At 40.3% G+C, this 17,810-nt stretch overlaps 1 protein-coding gene across 4 annotated transcripts in view; it reads right to left on the bottom strand.

The window, feature by feature from the left end:
• Positions 1-471: 471 nt before the first annotated feature.
• Positions 472-17,810, bottom strand: part of PHTF1 (putative homeodomain transcription factor 1) — a 29,518-nt gene continuing 12,179 nt past the window's right edge. Inside the window, exons 7-19 of one of the 4 annotated variants that reach the window (XR_013545120.1) lie at positions 17,531-17,671; positions 15,179-15,320; positions 14,025-14,210; positions 12,863-12,940; positions 10,288-10,506; positions 9,044-9,172; positions 8,360-8,632; positions 7,838-7,969; positions 7,572-7,658; positions 5,637-5,763; positions 3,822-3,917; positions 3,216-3,341; positions 472-1,921 (exon numbers count right to left, since the gene is read on the bottom strand). Coding sequence is in view for 3 of the 4 variants with exons in the window: in XM_078393360.1 (XP_078249486.1) it covers positions 1,901-1,921; positions 3,216-3,341; positions 3,822-3,917; positions 5,608-5,763; positions 7,572-7,658; positions 7,838-7,969; positions 8,360-8,632; positions 9,044-9,172; positions 10,288-10,506; positions 12,863-12,940; positions 14,025-14,210; positions 15,179-15,320; positions 17,500-17,645 (1,791 nt within the window). In the remaining variant the exon portion in view is untranslated. Of the gene's footprint in view, positions 1,922-3,215; positions 3,342-3,821; positions 3,918-5,607; positions 5,764-7,571; positions 7,659-7,837; positions 7,970-8,359; positions 8,633-9,043; positions 9,173-10,287; positions 10,507-12,862; positions 12,941-14,024; positions 14,211-15,178; positions 15,321-17,499; positions 17,672-17,810 lie in introns of those variants that run through there. The other 3 variants (XM_020780579.3, XM_078393360.1, XM_020780581.3) reach the window with 3 other exon arrangements.

The following is a 17,810-nucleotide window of genomic DNA, read 5'->3' as shown; positions in this document are numbered from 1 at the left end:
AAAAAGAGACTCTAGTTCATGGCCTCTGTATTACTGTGCTTTAAATACCTTCAGCAAGACACCAAATCCTGTTTTGTATATGAAAATGGTTCTGGAGCTAAAGAATTAATGGAAGGAAGATTTGTGAATCATAGCACACTTGTAGAACCATGCCATTAGGTAAGTTCTGTATCAGTTTTATATCTCACACTGCCTGCTTACAGACATATCTTGCAACTCAAGCCTTGTTATGCTGAAACACCATCTATTGCCATGTGTCCGGCACATAGCTATGCATGCTTCCCACATTGAGCAGGGTGATCTGAAAACTGCTTTAGTGTTGTAGTTAATAGTGATACATGATACATGCTGTTTTAGGCAGAGCTTTGGTGTCACTTTGCTCACTTATTTAGCACAATGTACAGTTCTACTTTGCCATGAGTCCTAATGTGTACAGAAGTACATATCATACAAAAAGAACACAACAAAACATTATAGTTGGGCTGTTTTATTCATCCATATTACTAAAAACATTTAGTTGGCTTTTAAATACTGTCTCTGAGTTTAACAGTTTACAATGCTGCATGTTCTTCACATTTCTTTACACACACACATACACACACTGTATATACTGTATGTATATCAAAAAGAAGTCTAGTGTGACAGAAGGCCTTGAACTGCTGTATCCATACTTACAGTAGCAAATAAACATTCACTGTCATTTGACAATCTCACTTAGACACAAAAGTATATTACATTTATTTATTTAGTAGTCTGCCTGTAAATTTAATGACTGTAAAAACAGAAAATGCTCTAGGTTCTAAACATATACATTTGATAACACAAACTGTTTTCGTACATGGTACTGCAGCTGCAGGAAAATTTCATTTGTGAAGCATCACATAGTCCAAATACCTGCATTTTATCTGAAGAATTGTGTGCAAAGTACTTTATCAACAGCTCTCCACAGTGAGAAAATCTTAAGAGCTAACCCAGTTCTGTGGGGCTAAATGCTAGCAATGGGTGGTGTAATGAATCCCAGCCAAAATTTGGTTTTCTGATTACTTTTCTAATGGTGTAAGCATCTGTTCTCTCTATAGTAGCATATAAACATTGCTGTAGTTTCCCGTGGAGAGATTGCTTTGCTTGTTCAGTTCTATGTGAGTTCACATGAGTTATCTGGGGAATGCTATTTTTTAACTATCCTCTCTCTCCTGGTTTGTGGCAGGCCTACTGGAAGCCACCTTGTGGTACTGTTTATGTGTTACTAAGCAGCTGAAACCTGAACTGCTTAAATGCCTTAAGAATACAGTATATCCTTAACTTGTCGGGGTAGATTTCACACACAAACACACACATCAGTGTCAATAGGCAAGGCCCACGGCAGCATTTGCCTCTAAGCTTAAGGCAATTCAGAGAAAAAAAATATTGAATCATTTAAACTGAAGCAGGTCAGCAGCAACCCAGAAAGAAGCATCTGTCTAAACTCGGCACTGAAGTATCAAGTAGCTCAGCCACCTCATTAAAAGAACATTCTACTTAAATTGCTCATAGCGTCCATTTATTTTCTCTTACAGCTATGGATGACTATAATAAATTGGAATAATTTTTTTTCACCCAACACTTTTCAGTTATTGCACAAAAGTTCACACAGCTGTGCTTCATAGGAGCTGTGCCCAATTAAAACATTTTATTTTAATAAGCTCATTTACTAAGATTTATTTAACAATTTCTGAAGCCATGGGCTTATTGAAAATAAAGTTATTCTGAAGTCTTGAAATAATATTTGAAGTACAGAGATCTGTGCTGATGGGAGGACTGGCACAACTAGAAAAGCAGTGCACCTCCAACTGCCAAGCTTGTGTAGCACTGCTGGTAATTCTTCTGTCCTTGACTGGAGCTTTAGTTTGCCTCTTCTTTGTCATGGTTTGATTTTCCACAACTGAAAAATTTAAGTAGGCATAATTACCATCAAATTGACAAAGCTGAGTACATTGCATCCATTTTTAGGAATACCTGAACATCTTAAAAGGTTTAAAAGCCAGTGTTGTGCAGTGGATAATGATGGACTAGAACTCCTGGACATGGAACCTCACTGGGTGGCCGCAGTAGTAAAATCACTTAATTATCTCATACATCTTGAGAATACTACAGTGGTGCCTTGACTTACGACCATAATCCATTCCAGAAGATGGACATTAACTCGAAATGGTTGTAAGTCAAAGCAACATTTCCCATAGGAATGCATTGAAATGCAATTAATCCGTTCTGGCTGAAGAATTTTTTTCAAAAAAAATCACTGCAAGACTCATTGGAAACACAATTAATCCTTTCCGGCCGAAGGGGGGGGGAGCTGCAAGATCCATTGGAAATGCACAGAGAACACAAGGGGCAGGTCTGAAATGCATAGAAAACAAAGGAAAAATAAGGGAAGCATGCAGGACCCATTGGAAATGGGGGGGCAAAAAGCAACCAAACCCCCCCAAGACCCATCAGAAATGGGGGGGAAAGCCAAAAAACAAAACCCCCAAGACCCATCGGAAATGGGGGGGAACCAAACAATAAACCCCAAAGACCGATCACAGCACAGAAACATAACCCCCCCCAGCTCAAAACCACGCTGCCAAAACACCCAGAACAGTTTTTAAAAAAGCAGAAAACAGCACCTTACCTTACCAGGCAGCCTGAAGCCTCCTTGCAACACACACACACAGAGAGAGAGAGAGAGAGAAGCAGAAGCGAGGCAGTCCCATGCCTCCTCTGATGCACACTAACTGCTGGGGCAAAAGAGCTACAAAGAAGCATCCTCCTCGCCACCTACAGTTAGCAATTTGAATTTCCCGCCTTGTTTCCCTGCCTTTTTGTGTTCATAAGTGGAAGCTCCGGTCAAAAGTAGAAGCAAAATTTTGCAGCCAGAGCTGGTCATAACTCAAAATGGTCGTTAAGTAGGGACATTCCTAAGTCGAGGCACCACTGTATTAGAGTCACCATACAGATGAAACTTAGGGGGGCACATCACACACACACACACACACACACACACACAGGTTTAATATTCTTTGAAACTGATAAGAGTTTTGGACCTTGAGCTTATATTGTTAATTTTTAAAAAGTTAGCAGTTGCCAATCTCTTTATTTAAATGAGCAAAAGCTCATGTCACTTATCTATCTGAAAGTTACTATATTGGTAAAGGAACAGGACTGAAGCGGCACTGAAGACATCCATCAAAACTTACTCTGATATTGAATCCCAATAAATCACTTATAACACCAGAGACAGCAGACAGGATAACCACACGTGTAATGTTATAGATTAATGGATTCATTGTCAAGCCATACAGTCTAAATGGTGTATCTAATTCCTGCAATAAGAAAAGAAAGTTAATGTGCTGGCCTTGCTGCTTCTTGCACATCATAAAGAAGCTGCCATTCATTTTTTAGTACAGTAGGGCCTCCTTATCTGTGGGATCAGTACCTGCTGATTTATTTATCTATGGTCTGAACAAATTAAAAATATTAAAAGAAAATTCCTAGAAATATATCTTTCTAAAAATGAAGTTACCAGAACTGGCCATTAGAGAGAGACAGAGATCATGCCATGCATAACATTCACTAGAGAACTCTATTTCCACTATGCCATTACAAAAATGCTACTAGAAGGAACCAGAGACCATGCTATGTATAGCATTTGCTATTAAAATAGCATTTGCTATCATCCACATTTTTCAGCACCTGTAGTGGAGTTTGGAACCAATCTCCCCTTGATAGAGGTGTCCTACTGTAATACTCAATTGACTATTAACAAATAACTGCAAAGGGCTATACTGTTCTTACCCACTCACCTTCAGGAGCTTGGTAGAGAGTTTTAAGACATTGTTCACTAGAGTGAGCTGCTCTTTTTTATTTGGCTTCTTTTCCATCTTTAGATATAAATTTATCTGTAAAATATTTTAAAAGCAAATTATTACACTCACATGCTAATTCAAGTCTACTGTAACAATAGAGACAGCAGGCATTTCATTTGTAACACAGGCCTCCTATAGAGCCAGCATAAATGTAGCTGCAGAAAACATTTAACTGAATCCACTCAATACTTGCTTTCTAATCAAAAAAGTGTATTTAGCTTTGAGAACAGTTATCGGAATTGCATGCCTCTTTCATTACTAGCAACAGAGCTCAAAGTACTGTATATAAGAGATTAATAACAAATCTTAGAAAGCAAATTTCCAGATAAATTCTGGATGGAGGTTCCTTTCACCAGGTATATGTGCTATCAATCTGACAAGTAGAAAAAGGTTTGCAAGAGTCTAAATTTCTAAAGAATGGCTTGTTAAACATGGGGATTTAACAAGATCATATATTTTCTCCTTTTTGCAAGGAGCGGAACAGGCAGATAGGGTGGAGGAAGCAAGAATACAAAACTATTTAGGGTGTTAACTGCCAATCTTTTAAGGGAGGAGTGGCTACAGTGCAGTCAGAAGGGTGATGTTGCTGGTCTCCAGTGTGCCCCCCCCCCCCGATTCTATACTCCTAAACCCCAATTCTCTTGCCACCAGTTAGGGGATGCCATAATTTGCCATTTAAATATGTGTTTACCTATAAAAAGGCTTTCAAGATTACAAATCTAAGGATGTGGATAATCCTTCTATAAATATAATAGGATAATAATCTTAGAATTGTAGAGCTGGTTTGGACCGTATAGATCAGTGGTAGCGAACCTTTTTGGGCTCACGTGCCCAAAGGGGGGGGCACCGGAACCGGAAGTGATAGCGGAAGGGGGAATCCCAGGCACAGAGGTGCCTCAAGACCCCACTCCGGATCTGCCACTAGCACCAGCTGCTCCGGATCCTGACCAGCCACCCGTCTGGGCACCAGCACCGTGGTTGCAGCCGCCTGCTCCGGTTTGACTACCGGGGGGGGGGAGTAGTGATCTAGCAACTTATGGCAGAAAGGGCTCCACGTGCCTGGTGTGGCACACGTTCCATAGGTTTGCCATTGCTGCTACAGATCATGGTCCAACCCCTGTCTCTGGTGGCACAGTGGGGAATCAAACTTCCAACTTTTGGCTTTGCAGCCAAAGACCTAAAACCTTCTGGAGCTGCAGTTTACAATTTTTCAGCAGAATACATTCTCTGTAGTGATGTCAAAGAGGCATTTGGCCCTCCAAGTTTATTTATTTTTATTTATTTATTTGTTAGATTTATATCCCACCCTTCTAGACAATCTCTACTCAGGGTGGCTTACAATAAAACATATCATAAAACAGTTAAAACAATTTGAGTCAATTGTATTAGTATTGTTACAAGATGGGCAATGTGAGGAAAAAGCTAAGGTAAGAAGTAAAAGTTCTGACAGGAGGGAAGGCCTGCCTAAAGAGCCAAGTCTTTAATTGGCTCTTAAAAACCTTCTAAAAACTTTTTTAAAAATGTTTTTTTTAAAAATTAAAAAGTTCCACAAGAAGACAAAAATGACTCCCTAGGTGCCCAAAACATTGCCTGTTCGTGCTTTAAATCTGATCCTTGCTCCAGCCTGCCTTGTTTTCATTAATGTATGTGTACATACTCTAGTTTCTCTACAGCAATAAGCATTCAAAACATGTCAAAGAAGGGTAAGCATAGTACAAAATACCTGCTCAGTGAGCAGGATTGAAATATTACTATATTTCTTGTTGGTTTCAGAACCCAGGGATGCCAAACGCAACAAGAAGAGTAGCAGGGCTGTTTCCCAGAGTAGGAATTCCCAGTTGTAAGCAGCATTCAAGAATGTTTTGTGACCTTTTAAAACCTACCAAAAAAAACACACAACAACATGATAAAAGTCAGCAGACTGGAATGTTCCCTTTTACTATCTAATTTGTTCTGCTACAGTAGCTGTGGTGATTTCTTCACAAGGCAATTGTGGGCCCTGCTCTGCAAAAACACCAGCACCCTGTCTCTAAAGAAAATAGAGAACTGGAGCAGCACGTTACCATGACAAACATATTCTCAAACCTCCAAATGAGAGGAAATAAACAGAGAAGAGTTGCAAGGATGGCTGTAGGATATTATAATCCTTTCCTCTCTCCCTGCTCCTCCCCTACTTAGGTCCTCTTGCTTGGCTCCCCCCCCCCCAGCTATTTGTAGTTCACTATTCCTCCGCCCTGGCCACACATTTGCAAAGGCAAATCCAGGCATGGGGAAATGATGATGCAGCCTTTTCCCAACTTTTCCCAAGTCTTTCGTGCAACTCTTAGCTCTCACATTTATCTTATAATGTTTATTCTTCCAGAAAAGCTTAAGAAACAAATGTCTGAAGCACTTTTGGTTCCACCACAAAAACAAGTCTGGTAATACATTATGTTTTTCAGCAAAGAAAGCATATAATACAGTAAATGGCTTAGTAGAGGCAAAACATCCAAGTGGCCTGCATCCCTTCCTAGGGCCCTGAAGGAGATGCTTTTATATCTTCTGCTATGCAACTGTCTCCAGGCTACCCAGCTGTGACCAGGAACCTAAACTACAGGAGAAGACAAATGTCAGCTGATGCCATTAGAAGCAGCCCCACCACATGGCTCCTCTCTCACTAGGTATATACCGGTGTGACTTAATCATACTTGTTCACTTAGTTTGGGAATCAGCTTTAACTGGAAAGAACGTATCTAGGGAATACACAATTGTGGAATAAGTAATACAAAGGAAGCAACAGTAAAGATGGGCATGAACTGCTGATTTAACAGTTCATGCCATTTTGTTTATCGGCCTGTGTTTGGCACTTCAAAGCCCTGCCTCCTTCAGTGGGCGCCCACTCAAAGGCAGCACCTGGAGGAGGTGGGGCGGGCAAGTCAGGCTGCTGTTTCTGGAGGAGGCAGGGCTTCAGAGCACTAAGCGCCTATCCAGGTGATAAACAAACCAGCACAAACTGCCAAACCGGTGGTCTGGGCCCATCTCTACTCACTGATTATACACCTTGCCCTTTTTGAAAGTCTCAGACTGAATTCTACAAGAAACAGTTGGATGTGTGATGTCTCTGCACCAGTTCATGCAGGGCAGCACCCTAAAGTGAGAGAAAAAGCACATATGGCCACAAATCAACTTTCTCTCAACAGATATGTATAAATTGGTATGATTGGGGTTGGAATGGAGAGGAAAAATTAATACGGCTAATAAATTCAAAAAAGCATGGGCCTCTTTTCTGACATCTGAAAATCAACTGATGACGAATAATATCATCAAATCTGACTGACTTGTCATGAATGAGGACAGGAATTTGATCTATTCCCTATAATTCTTTTTAAATTACTGTCTTATAGGTGACTAGATAGGAAATGTACTGTATAAACAAATAGTGTAATGTACATATAAGACCAGAATAAATAATAAACCTTGGAAATTGTAACAAATCAAGGAAAAAAACTAGGCTAGAAGCTTTTCAGTGTAATTTGGTTCTAGGCAATGCTCACTCTAAAACAACTCTCCCAAAATAGGAATGAGATGGAACCCTCCTCACATCAGAATTGTATCACCCATTTCTCACATGTTTAAATATGCCCTATTTTGAGAAGTTAAATCATATTTGATGTGTATTACCTCTGCAAACAGTACTTGAGATCTCACCTGCGCACAGCATATGAAAGCAATAGAAAGAGCCAATAAGAAGATGGAAGATACAACTACATCAACAGATCGCTGTGGGCCTCGCCTCTGCCAAAACAAACAAACAAACAAACAAACAAAAATGTAATCAGAGCAAAGAAGAAGCACAGTAGATTGGAAAGGACCACAGAGAGGAAAAGAAATCTGCTGCAATACCATTTATATGCTAAATATTGCAGCACACAATCCTCTCTAGTACTTGAATCTTCTCATTAACTTAGACTCACCTTCAGATAGGAGCGAAGTGATAACCAGATCTTAATGTTTTCCACTTTCTTGAGTCTGAAGTGTGGGATTTCATATTTTCTGGCTTTTCGAGCAGAGGTAATGTGGCTAAAAAGTTTAGCAAACAGAAAACGCTGCAAAAGAATAATCAGTGCCAATCATAGCAAACTGTACACTGATGATATTTGATAACCACCACCCATATCCTTTTTTTAAATTACTACTGCTTTTACTACAACACCTATACTCATACAGTATGCTAAACAGAAATAATATTTTTATGAATGGTTTGATCACACATTTCTCTGCAGTAACAACATTACTGTAAAATATGAAATGAAAAGGTAAGCAGGCACATGTACAGTAAGTACTGGTGAAACTTACAACTTGATGACACCACACCCATTCTTGGAACTATAAGCATCATTACAGAGAGAGGAGCAGGAGGAGAGGCATGGCGTGGCACTTAATGTGGCTATTAATGGCAGCCACGTAGCTCTAAACACTTCATTATGTAGACTAACCTGTTTATATGTTCTCTCAGCAACACACATCATGAAGAAAAACATCCAGGTGAGGCACAGGCGCTCAAGGAAGATGATTATTGCAAGGATAACAACAGGGGGAATTGTGGGAGCTCCGCAAAAGATATATAAAAGTTCTTTTACAGAAAGGGACCACAACTGCTCCAAAGTTTTTGAGTGGAAAAGTCGATACAGGAAGGGAAGGAAGGCTAAACCAATTGTAACAACATTTCCCAGCCACTGATATCCAGCTCCTTGTTGATAGGCATTGACCTATTCATTAGGAAAGCAAGATCAAAATTATACAGATTAAGTTTTAATTAAAAGCTCAAGAATTTTAGTCAACTTAAAATCTGCACAAATACCATTATGAAAAATACCATTATGAAAAATACTACATATCAACAAAACAGAAATTCATAAAATAACGTAGCAAAAGAAATTATATAGTCACCTCACTGAAGATTTTCACATACACATTAAGGATAACTTGTGTGCCAAACACACTGCCCGAAGGGAAAAATATTTTCCACTAGTCTTTGGAAGACACGCCATATTCTATCCTCAAAAGAAAACACCCTCTGCCATGCTACTAAAGGCAAACCGTACAAACCCCACAGTCACCACCTGTGTCACCCAGCAGGCATATCGAACAAGATTTCACCCAATGTGTATAACACTCACCCGGCTCATGATGATCCCACTGATCTCCAGCACAGACATGTCCACCTTCTTGCACTCATTCCCTTCCCAGATGAGAGCACTCACTTTGGTAGAAGCAGGGCTTGTGTTCTGCAGCCAGAACAGATGGTTCTGAGGAAGAAAATGCATCTTGGAACCAAATTCTGGAATATCAGTATCATGAGGAGAAAAAGTTTCAGACCAGCAGCTTTAATGATATACTGTATTAGCAAATATGTTTTCACTTATAGAATCCTGTTCAAGAGATCGACGCTATATAATAAACATGAATACTGGCATAGCCCAAGCTTTTATTCTCCTTGAGCACTCTGGATGCCATATTGCCTACAGCAAAATACCATTACCCTAAACATCTTGCAGACAGATGTCTCAGGCCATGAACTAGAAACTATCAGAAGATTATTTTTTTACTGAAAGACTGATCTATAGCAGTTATGGACAGAAAACTGATGTGATCTTCCAATTAACAATGACAACAGTCCAATTAACAATGACAACTCCACTTCACCTCATATAAAGCTGACATTTAGAAAGCCTGGAATAATCAGGAGCAACATTCCCTCTTAAGGTGTGTGGACGTGCAGGTAAGCAGAGCTCCATCAGAGCTGTGCAGTGACATCCAGGGTTGATATTTCAGAAAAAACTCCGCCCCCTCATGCAGATAGGTGAGGCTCCCATGCATCAGGGATGAAAATTAGAGGGAATGTTGACCAGGAGTGTATTTTTTTGTGGAAGGACTATGTCCATGCACATTTTCTGTGCTTCCTGTTGTGTGTAAATAGTGCATTCAATTTTCCAAACAATGCACCTCAACAAATGGCACGATGAAGCAACAAAAGCCCTAGTCAATAGATACCTACCAAGTATCACTATGCTCAGAGAGGAATTACTAGCTCCTCTCTTCTTCCTCAATGCTTTCTCCATATGGTGGTTGAGATGTCTGAAAAAGTCTACATGAAAGCATTAGTTTTTCCTTTTCAAACACATCATTCTCCACATGGAGAGGATGACAATAAAAGGGGAGGCGTTAGGCACTCCTAAGTATGCTGATATCACAAAAGAGGACAGGGACTGAATAGGGTTGAAGTTGTACAGAAATCCCTGAAAAATGAATTTCAGGTACAAAATCAACTACTGGAAATTTTATCACCCTACAGCTAGCTTTTTATATTGATTAATTCACGGCTACAGGTAACATATGGGATAAAGTTTTGCATGTTACAGACCTGCTGGAAAACGTCCTCCTTGAGATCCCGTTTGCTCCCTTTTGTATCTCTTGCTTTGGCTTCCTCGCTGTCACTGGTGTAGGAAGAGCGGCACTCAGGTCCATGAAGCAGGTCATCCCACAGCATATCCTCTGTTTCAGAGTCATGCCGGGTGCTTTCTGAATCTCTTTGGGATATGCTGCCACTGCGAGAGCCACTACTATAAAGTGCTTTGGGTTCCTATAAAGAAACATCAAGCTATCCCTTACTCACAATCCTGATTCAACTGATACCAGTCATTAAACCCTTGCTAACTTCAATGGAGTCATGGCTGATTCAATTTAAATGGAGATCATGCAAGCAACTGAAGTCCAATCCTACTCCTAGCATGGACAATGTTCTAGTCAACTCCTATTGCCCTCTATGGTATAGTTTTCCACTGGCTCCGTTAGTCCATGGAACAACTCTGTCAGAGAAGAAAAAGAATCATACCCACTTCAGTTCAGGAAATAAAATTTCCAAAGAGCAATATCAGCATGTGTGTATAACACAAAATACATGCCTCACATACAGTGTGACTAAAATAATCAAATGGCCAGATTTAACAAGTGAAAAGGTACATCACACATGAACATTTTATTCCTACAACAAGAATATGTTCCCTTTTATTCTTTCCTACAGGCCTTAGTATGATATTAGCTCTGACTAAGCTGGCTGAATAGCTCAGTTGAGATAGTTACTTGGCTTGGAAGGTAGTCAGTGCTTGGAAGTTTGATTCCCCCCTGTGCCTCCCAGGAGAAGAGCCAGCCTTTGTAGCCTTGGGCAAGCTTCATAGTCCCTGAACTCCCCACAGAAAGAGGAACTAACAATCAATTTCTCAGTACTCTATACCTAATAAACTATGGAAAAGATTGCCATAAGTTGGAATCAGTTTGATGGTACATCATCACTATCATCATCATTTAAAAATACAAAACACAGTCTTTGACTGGTATTATCTATCTCCTGAGACAGGAAGCAACAGTTAGAACTGGATATGGAACAACTGATTGGATCAAAACTGGGAAAGGAGTACGACAAGGCTGTATATTGTCCCCCTGCTTATTCAACATATGCAGAATACATCATGCGAAAGGCTGGACTGGAGGAATCCCAAACTGGAATTAAGACTGCAGGAAGAAATATCAACAACCTCCGATATGCAGATGATACCACTGTGATGGCAGAAAGTGAGGAGGAATTAAGGAACCTTGTAATGAGGGTGAAAGAGCAGAGTCCAAAAACCGGTCTGAAGCTGAACATCTAAAAAACTAAGATCATGGCCACTGGTCCCACCACCTCCTGGGAAATAGAAGGGGAAGATATGGAGGCAGTGACAGATTTTATTTTCCTGGGCTCCATGATCACTGCAGATGGAGACAGCAGCCATGAAATTAAAAGGTTCCTGCTTCTTGGGAGGAAAGCGATGACAAGCTTTGACAGCATCCTAAAAAGCAGAGACATCACCTTGCCAACAAAAATCCGCATAGTCAAAGCTATGGTTTTCCCTGTAGTGATGTATGGAAGTGAGAGCTGGACCATAAAGAAAGCTGGCCGCCAAAGAATTGATGCTTTTGAATTGCGGTGCTGGAGGAGGTTCTTGAGAGTCCCCTGGACTGCAAGGAGAACAAACCTGTCCATTCTAAAGGAAATCAACCCTGAGTGCTCACTGGAAGGACAGATCCTGAAGCTGAGGCTCCAATACTTTGGCCATCTCATGAGAAGAGAAGACTCCTTGGAAAAGACCTTGATGTTAGGAAAAACCTAAGTTTCAGTTAAATATTGGTGTAATATGTATGCTATTCCTTATACTGCAATTTTTTGCAGGAAATCTGCAGCTGATTATAAAATTTCATAAAATTTCACAGCATTTTTCCCAATGCCCTGATGACTGTAGGGAACACTGAAACATGTTTCATTCAGAAGTGAGTTATTTCTATTGCCAGGTCCCTGTATTTTGCTAATTTTTCTAATTCATCATCAACACCGCTATAAACATACTTCTTCATTCTTAGTATTGGTGTTCAGGGGGCAGACCCAAGGGTCAAGTTTAAAAATTACAAGTTGAGTGTTAAAATTCTAAAGGTGAAGTAACATGTTTGCAAAATCACTGAACCTTGAATTTCAAGAAGTGAATTAGTAGTTATTGACAATTGTTTTAAATTGGTAGCCGAAGATTCTGGAATGACAATACTGATTATTAAATACAATTAAATTTAAATTAGCTACAGGTATATTAAAATATTTAGCCAAATAATAATAATAACCAGTAGGTACTAGATACTAATCAGCTCTCCCTTGACTTTGAACTTGTTAGTAAGCCTTCATTGCAGGCTATGCAAGGAATAATGAAAGTAATTCAATTTTCAACTAGAAACTATCCCATACATTTATTTTTCCATTGCCATTTTTCTGCTTGAAGTTACAAGGTGTCAGCAAAGCACCTATCTTCTCATATAAGGATAATTCTAATTTTGAAAAGGACGACAGCCCAAGCTGTTGTCTCCAGAATCTTCCCATCACATAACATATGGCAATAATCTGTAATTTGGAATACCTCATGAAACACTGTTGCATCAAGTTCCGATTCAGCGATACTGTCAGAATCTTGTATAGATTTCACAACCTCTTTGACCTGTCACAGAACACACACTCACAAAATAAATGGAATACATGAAAATGTGGGAAACCTTCAAAATAATACAGTCTGTGTCTTATATTAGAAAAAGGAGATTCTCTTTTATTTCAAACATATACTAAACATCCTCCAACAAGGTTCAAACTTTCTTCCCAACCTTCCTCCAATGATCTTCATCACAGAGAGCATGCAACAGTTTAACACTCCATTAATACTCCTTTCCTCTTCTTTATCATTTAACATGCTATGAAACAAGCTGAAACAAAAAAAAAATCCTAGCTCTACTTCACACTTCTTCATTGCCATTTTTTGAATAGCAAATTCAGTTGACATCCCAATTAGGATTTTACCATTATTTGCATACACATCATTCTCTATTACTTAAAACCTCCCAACATTACGCAGTGTATGCAGTCACACAAAACTCAAGTGATCTCAGTTAAACCTGTAAGGGGAACCAACTATAGCCCTCTCAGAAGATTCAAACCTCCTCTTATTTTTTAACTTTCTATATACCTGATGTGAGGTCATTTGTTAAAGAGAATCCTCACCTCTGTATGGCTTGCCAGAACAGGTATTTGCTCTAGCCAATATCAACTATAATTTATTTAAGAACTTGATATTGTAACCTATCCAATCTACTTTACCTAAATTTAAATAAAATGTTCATTTTTATCTTTTTTTATTGTGTCTGAAATACTTGTGTTTTTGAAATAAATCTACCATTTAAATTTATATTTTTCTCTGATGTTACTCTGGAATAAGCAGTTATTGTGAACGATAGGCCAAAATCTTGTTGCTTTCATATAGCGGCAGAAAGCAAACAGTGTAACTTGCAATGGTTTCTCATTGGCACTTAACATTCACCCCCTTGGATTTTCACGCGAGTGCCAGGCCCACAGGAAGGCTGATAGCACTCAAAAATCCAAATAGAGATTTGTTAGTTTCCAGTCAAAAGCCACAGCAAGTTACAATATTTCCCTTCCACAAATGTAACTATGCAACAATATTCTAGCCGCTACAAGTTAATTAAAAGCTGGGATGATGAATCAATAATTACTTCTTTGACAATAATCCTTACCTGTGATATTGACTGATTTGGAACAATATAAGAAGAACCAAGAGAAGACTTCCTGCTCTGATTTTCAGTCTCATTAATACTAGGGGCACCTTCCACGCTTCGGCGTAGCAAAATTCTTTGACTTGCAAAATCTGTTTCTTCCTCACTTGACAGCTCATCAGAAATCCCGGAGCCTCTGGTATTACTCTGGAAGAACAGCAGCCAGAATTAAAGTTAGTCAACATCAACCAAATGAGATACTTCATATTCATGCAATTTGTTTGGGCTACAGCAACCAATCAGTAGAAAATCTCTGTATCAGCAGAAAATGCCTTTATAAGAGCACATGCGAGGTAAGGTAAGAAGATAAAGACACAGACTACCTTACTGAGAAGAAATGTCACAAAACTTTAGCATCAGCAACAATAATAGAAACTATATTATCATTTCACCCTCCTAAAAGTATTGGAGCTGAAATTGTGAGACAGATGTTTCGGTTGTTATCATGGAGACCTGTACAGCATACAACACCTTATTTCTCTACCAAATGTCTAAGGGAAAGCATGGTACAGTGTAGGATGGGGACATGTCATGTTAGACTTAATTCAAACAACAGTTGTAAAAGAAGGAGCCATATGTACTACCTTAAGCTCTCTAGAGAAAAGCTGGTGTAAAAAGCAATTAAGAATAATCAAATTCTTCAAATGCCGGCCACAGAGACTGGCGAAACATTAGGAAGAACAACCTTCAGAACACGGCCAAAGAGCCCGAAAAACCCACAACAACCATTAGATCCCGGCCGTGAAAGCCTTCGCGAATACAATGATCAAATCAATAATAGTAATTCTGAAAGCAGTATTTCCATATGCAAAGCAACTGAAGGCAGTCTGAGCAACAAAAGCAACTTGTGACTTCAAGCAGAAGAAAAACAAAGACGTTGCACAGTTAATTACCTTCTGTGCAAACATCAGGCAAGCTGAAACTGAAACTTAAATATGCATTTTTATGTTTAAATAAATTTCAGATAATAATAATCTCTGCTGACTGGGGCAAAACTCATTTTACAAGGCTACATTCCACACTTTCTAGAATTTTCAGATGTTAAGAGATTTAATTCATACAAAACAGATCTGAATTTCTGTCTGTAAAATCAGTGCATTAAATCCTGATCTTACCTGGCTTTTTGCCAGACTTATTAGAATTCCAGGCTCCTTGGACCGCTGCAAACTATGCTCAGATCTGGAAGCTCTACACTTTGTACTGCTGCTAGGCTCTGTTTCAGTTCCTTTATCAGCTACTCGTTTTCCCCCCTTCATCCTAAAGAACGAAATACAAGAGATTGCACGTATTCCTCCCACACACTTTAAAATAAAATAGCTGAGAGCTTACAGAATTCCCCCATGACTTGATCTAACGCCGAAGGAGGCCTGGAGAGAAATAACAAGAAACTGGGCCTTCTCGGCAGTGGACCCTCACCTTTGGAACAGTCTGCCCTCAAGAGATCTGTCTGGCTCCCTCACTGGGTGTTTTTAAGAGCCAACTTAAGACCTGGCTCTTTAGGCAGGCTTTCCCTCCTGTCATTATTTGATTACTTTTATTTTTTCCCCACCTTGAACCACATTACTATTGTTGCTTTTTATTTTATTATACTGTTTTTATTCCATTTTTATTGTTAGCCACCCAGAGTAGACTTGTGTCTAGATGGGCGGGGTATAAATTTCATACATACATACATACATACATACATACATACATACATACATACATACATACATACATACATACATACATACATACATACATACATACATACATACATACATACATAATATCAAACTTGTGAAAGGATTAATATACACTTTTTGTGTGTGGGTGTACTAAGGAATTCACTACAATGTGCAGAAGTCTCAAATTATGAGAGAAGGCAAGGGAAAGCCAGATACCATTACTCAAGAGAAAAAATCATTGCTACTACAGTGGTGCCTCGCTTAACGGGTGCCCCGTTTAATGACGAATCCGCATAGTGATGAACATTTTGCCATCACTTTTGCGATCGCATTGCGATGTTCCCTATAGGGAAAGATCGCATTGCAATGATGGCTTCCCCCCCATCATCGCAAATCCCCCATTTTTGCACAGCTTGCGATGAGGGAGGGAAGTGATCGTCTCAGAAAAGAGCCGGGAGCCATCTTCCCTGCTCCAGCCCCTCCCCCTCCCCACCTTACAGCTGACGGGCGCTGCTCTTAGAAGCTTCCCCAGCAGGAAAACAGGCAGTGGAAATGCACTGGGGAAGCCTCTGAAAGCGGCGCTTTGCTGGGGTGGGTGGGGGTGGAGTGGCAGGGACAAGCCCGCCACCCCCCGCCACGCCCCACACCCCACCTCGCGCCCCCCACGAGGGAGGCCCTGGGGGGCGGGCCTGTCCCTACCACACCCCCACCCACCCCCACCCTGGCAAAGCGCCGCTTTCGGAAGCCTCCTGGGGCTTTTTCAGCAGTGAAAATGCACCTCTGAAATCGCCGCTTTGCCATGGGGGGCATGAGGGGGGTGGGGGGGCATGAGGGGGCGGGGGGGCGGGCCTGTCCCTGCCACCCCACCCACCCACCCACCCACATCCACCTTGGCAAAGCACCGCTTTCAGAGGCTTCCCCAGTGCATTTCCACTGCCTATTTACCTGCTGGGGAAGCTTCTAAGAGCAGCGCCCATCAGCTGTAAGGCGGGGAGGGGGAGGGGCTGGAGCAGGGAAGATGGCAAAATGGCCGCCCGCTGTTTTCTGGACGGATTCTTTGCTTACCAAGGTGGCGAAAATGGCCGCCCCTATGGAGGATCTTCCTGAACAGTGAGTTTTTGCCCCATAGGAACACATTAAACAGGGTTTAATGCGTTCCTATGGGGGTTTTTTGTTCCATTTAGCGATGTTTCCGGATAGCAACGTTAATCGTGGAAAGGATTAACGTCGCTATGCGGGGCATCACTGTACATTAAATTCTAAGAAAATGTAAATTTTCATAAAACAGACAATAAGAACAGAATGAATCCTTTGCTTGACTAAAAACTTTTTGTTACACAGTGAAGGATGACATGTTCCCATTTTTCCCTGCTACCATTTCACCTAATCTCCCTAACAGGACATGGGGAGAAAATGCAACAATAACTTTTTTCCACTTCAAAGGCAATTTAGGTGAGTGTATATCATGGCTCTAAACAAAAAAGGTTCCTATCCCTGCATAGCTATAAGACATTTATGCTGCCTTTGGGCCACGGACTGAAACAGCTGCAGGACTGTTGTGAAGTACAGAACCATTTGCGCCTCCCTGCATGTTTTGGGGGAAGAATGGAATAAATATGAAAATGACATGGAACTGAAAAAGCTAATAATTCAGCAACTCTAGAATACAAGGATAATTTCTTGGCAAAACCAGCACACATATCCCAAACAAAATGAATGTTTTAATGTAGCCCCTACAATATGATCATTTGTAGTTATACCACAATTACCTCCTGAACAAATCAACATTACCAACCATACCCCTCCCTGTTCCTTCTGTGTAACACTGAACCAAAAAAGTTGCTGATCCTGGATGAGATCTCCGGAGGCTCCTCTGTTCTGCTGATTTTGTCAAAGGAATAGGCAGTACTCCCATCACCACCTGCTAATTTGCGGATTTTTCTGCAATAGGAAAAAACACAAATATTTAACAACAAATCAGAGGTTGGTAAAAAGTATCGAGTTTCCTCTTCGTTACAAGGCCCTTGACAAATGTTGAACAAGAGAATGAGACATATCTCAAAATGCCCAGCATGAGTAA

The sequence above is a fragment of the Pogona vitticeps genome, chromosome 4 (genome assembly GCF_051106095.1).
Source record: "Pogona vitticeps strain Pit_001003342236 chromosome 4, PviZW2.1, whole genome shotgun sequence".
NCBI classification, from domain to species: domain Eukaryota; kingdom Metazoa; phylum Chordata; class Lepidosauria; order Squamata; family Agamidae; genus Pogona; species Pogona vitticeps.
This window is presented reverse-complemented; position numbering and strand designations above follow the sequence as displayed.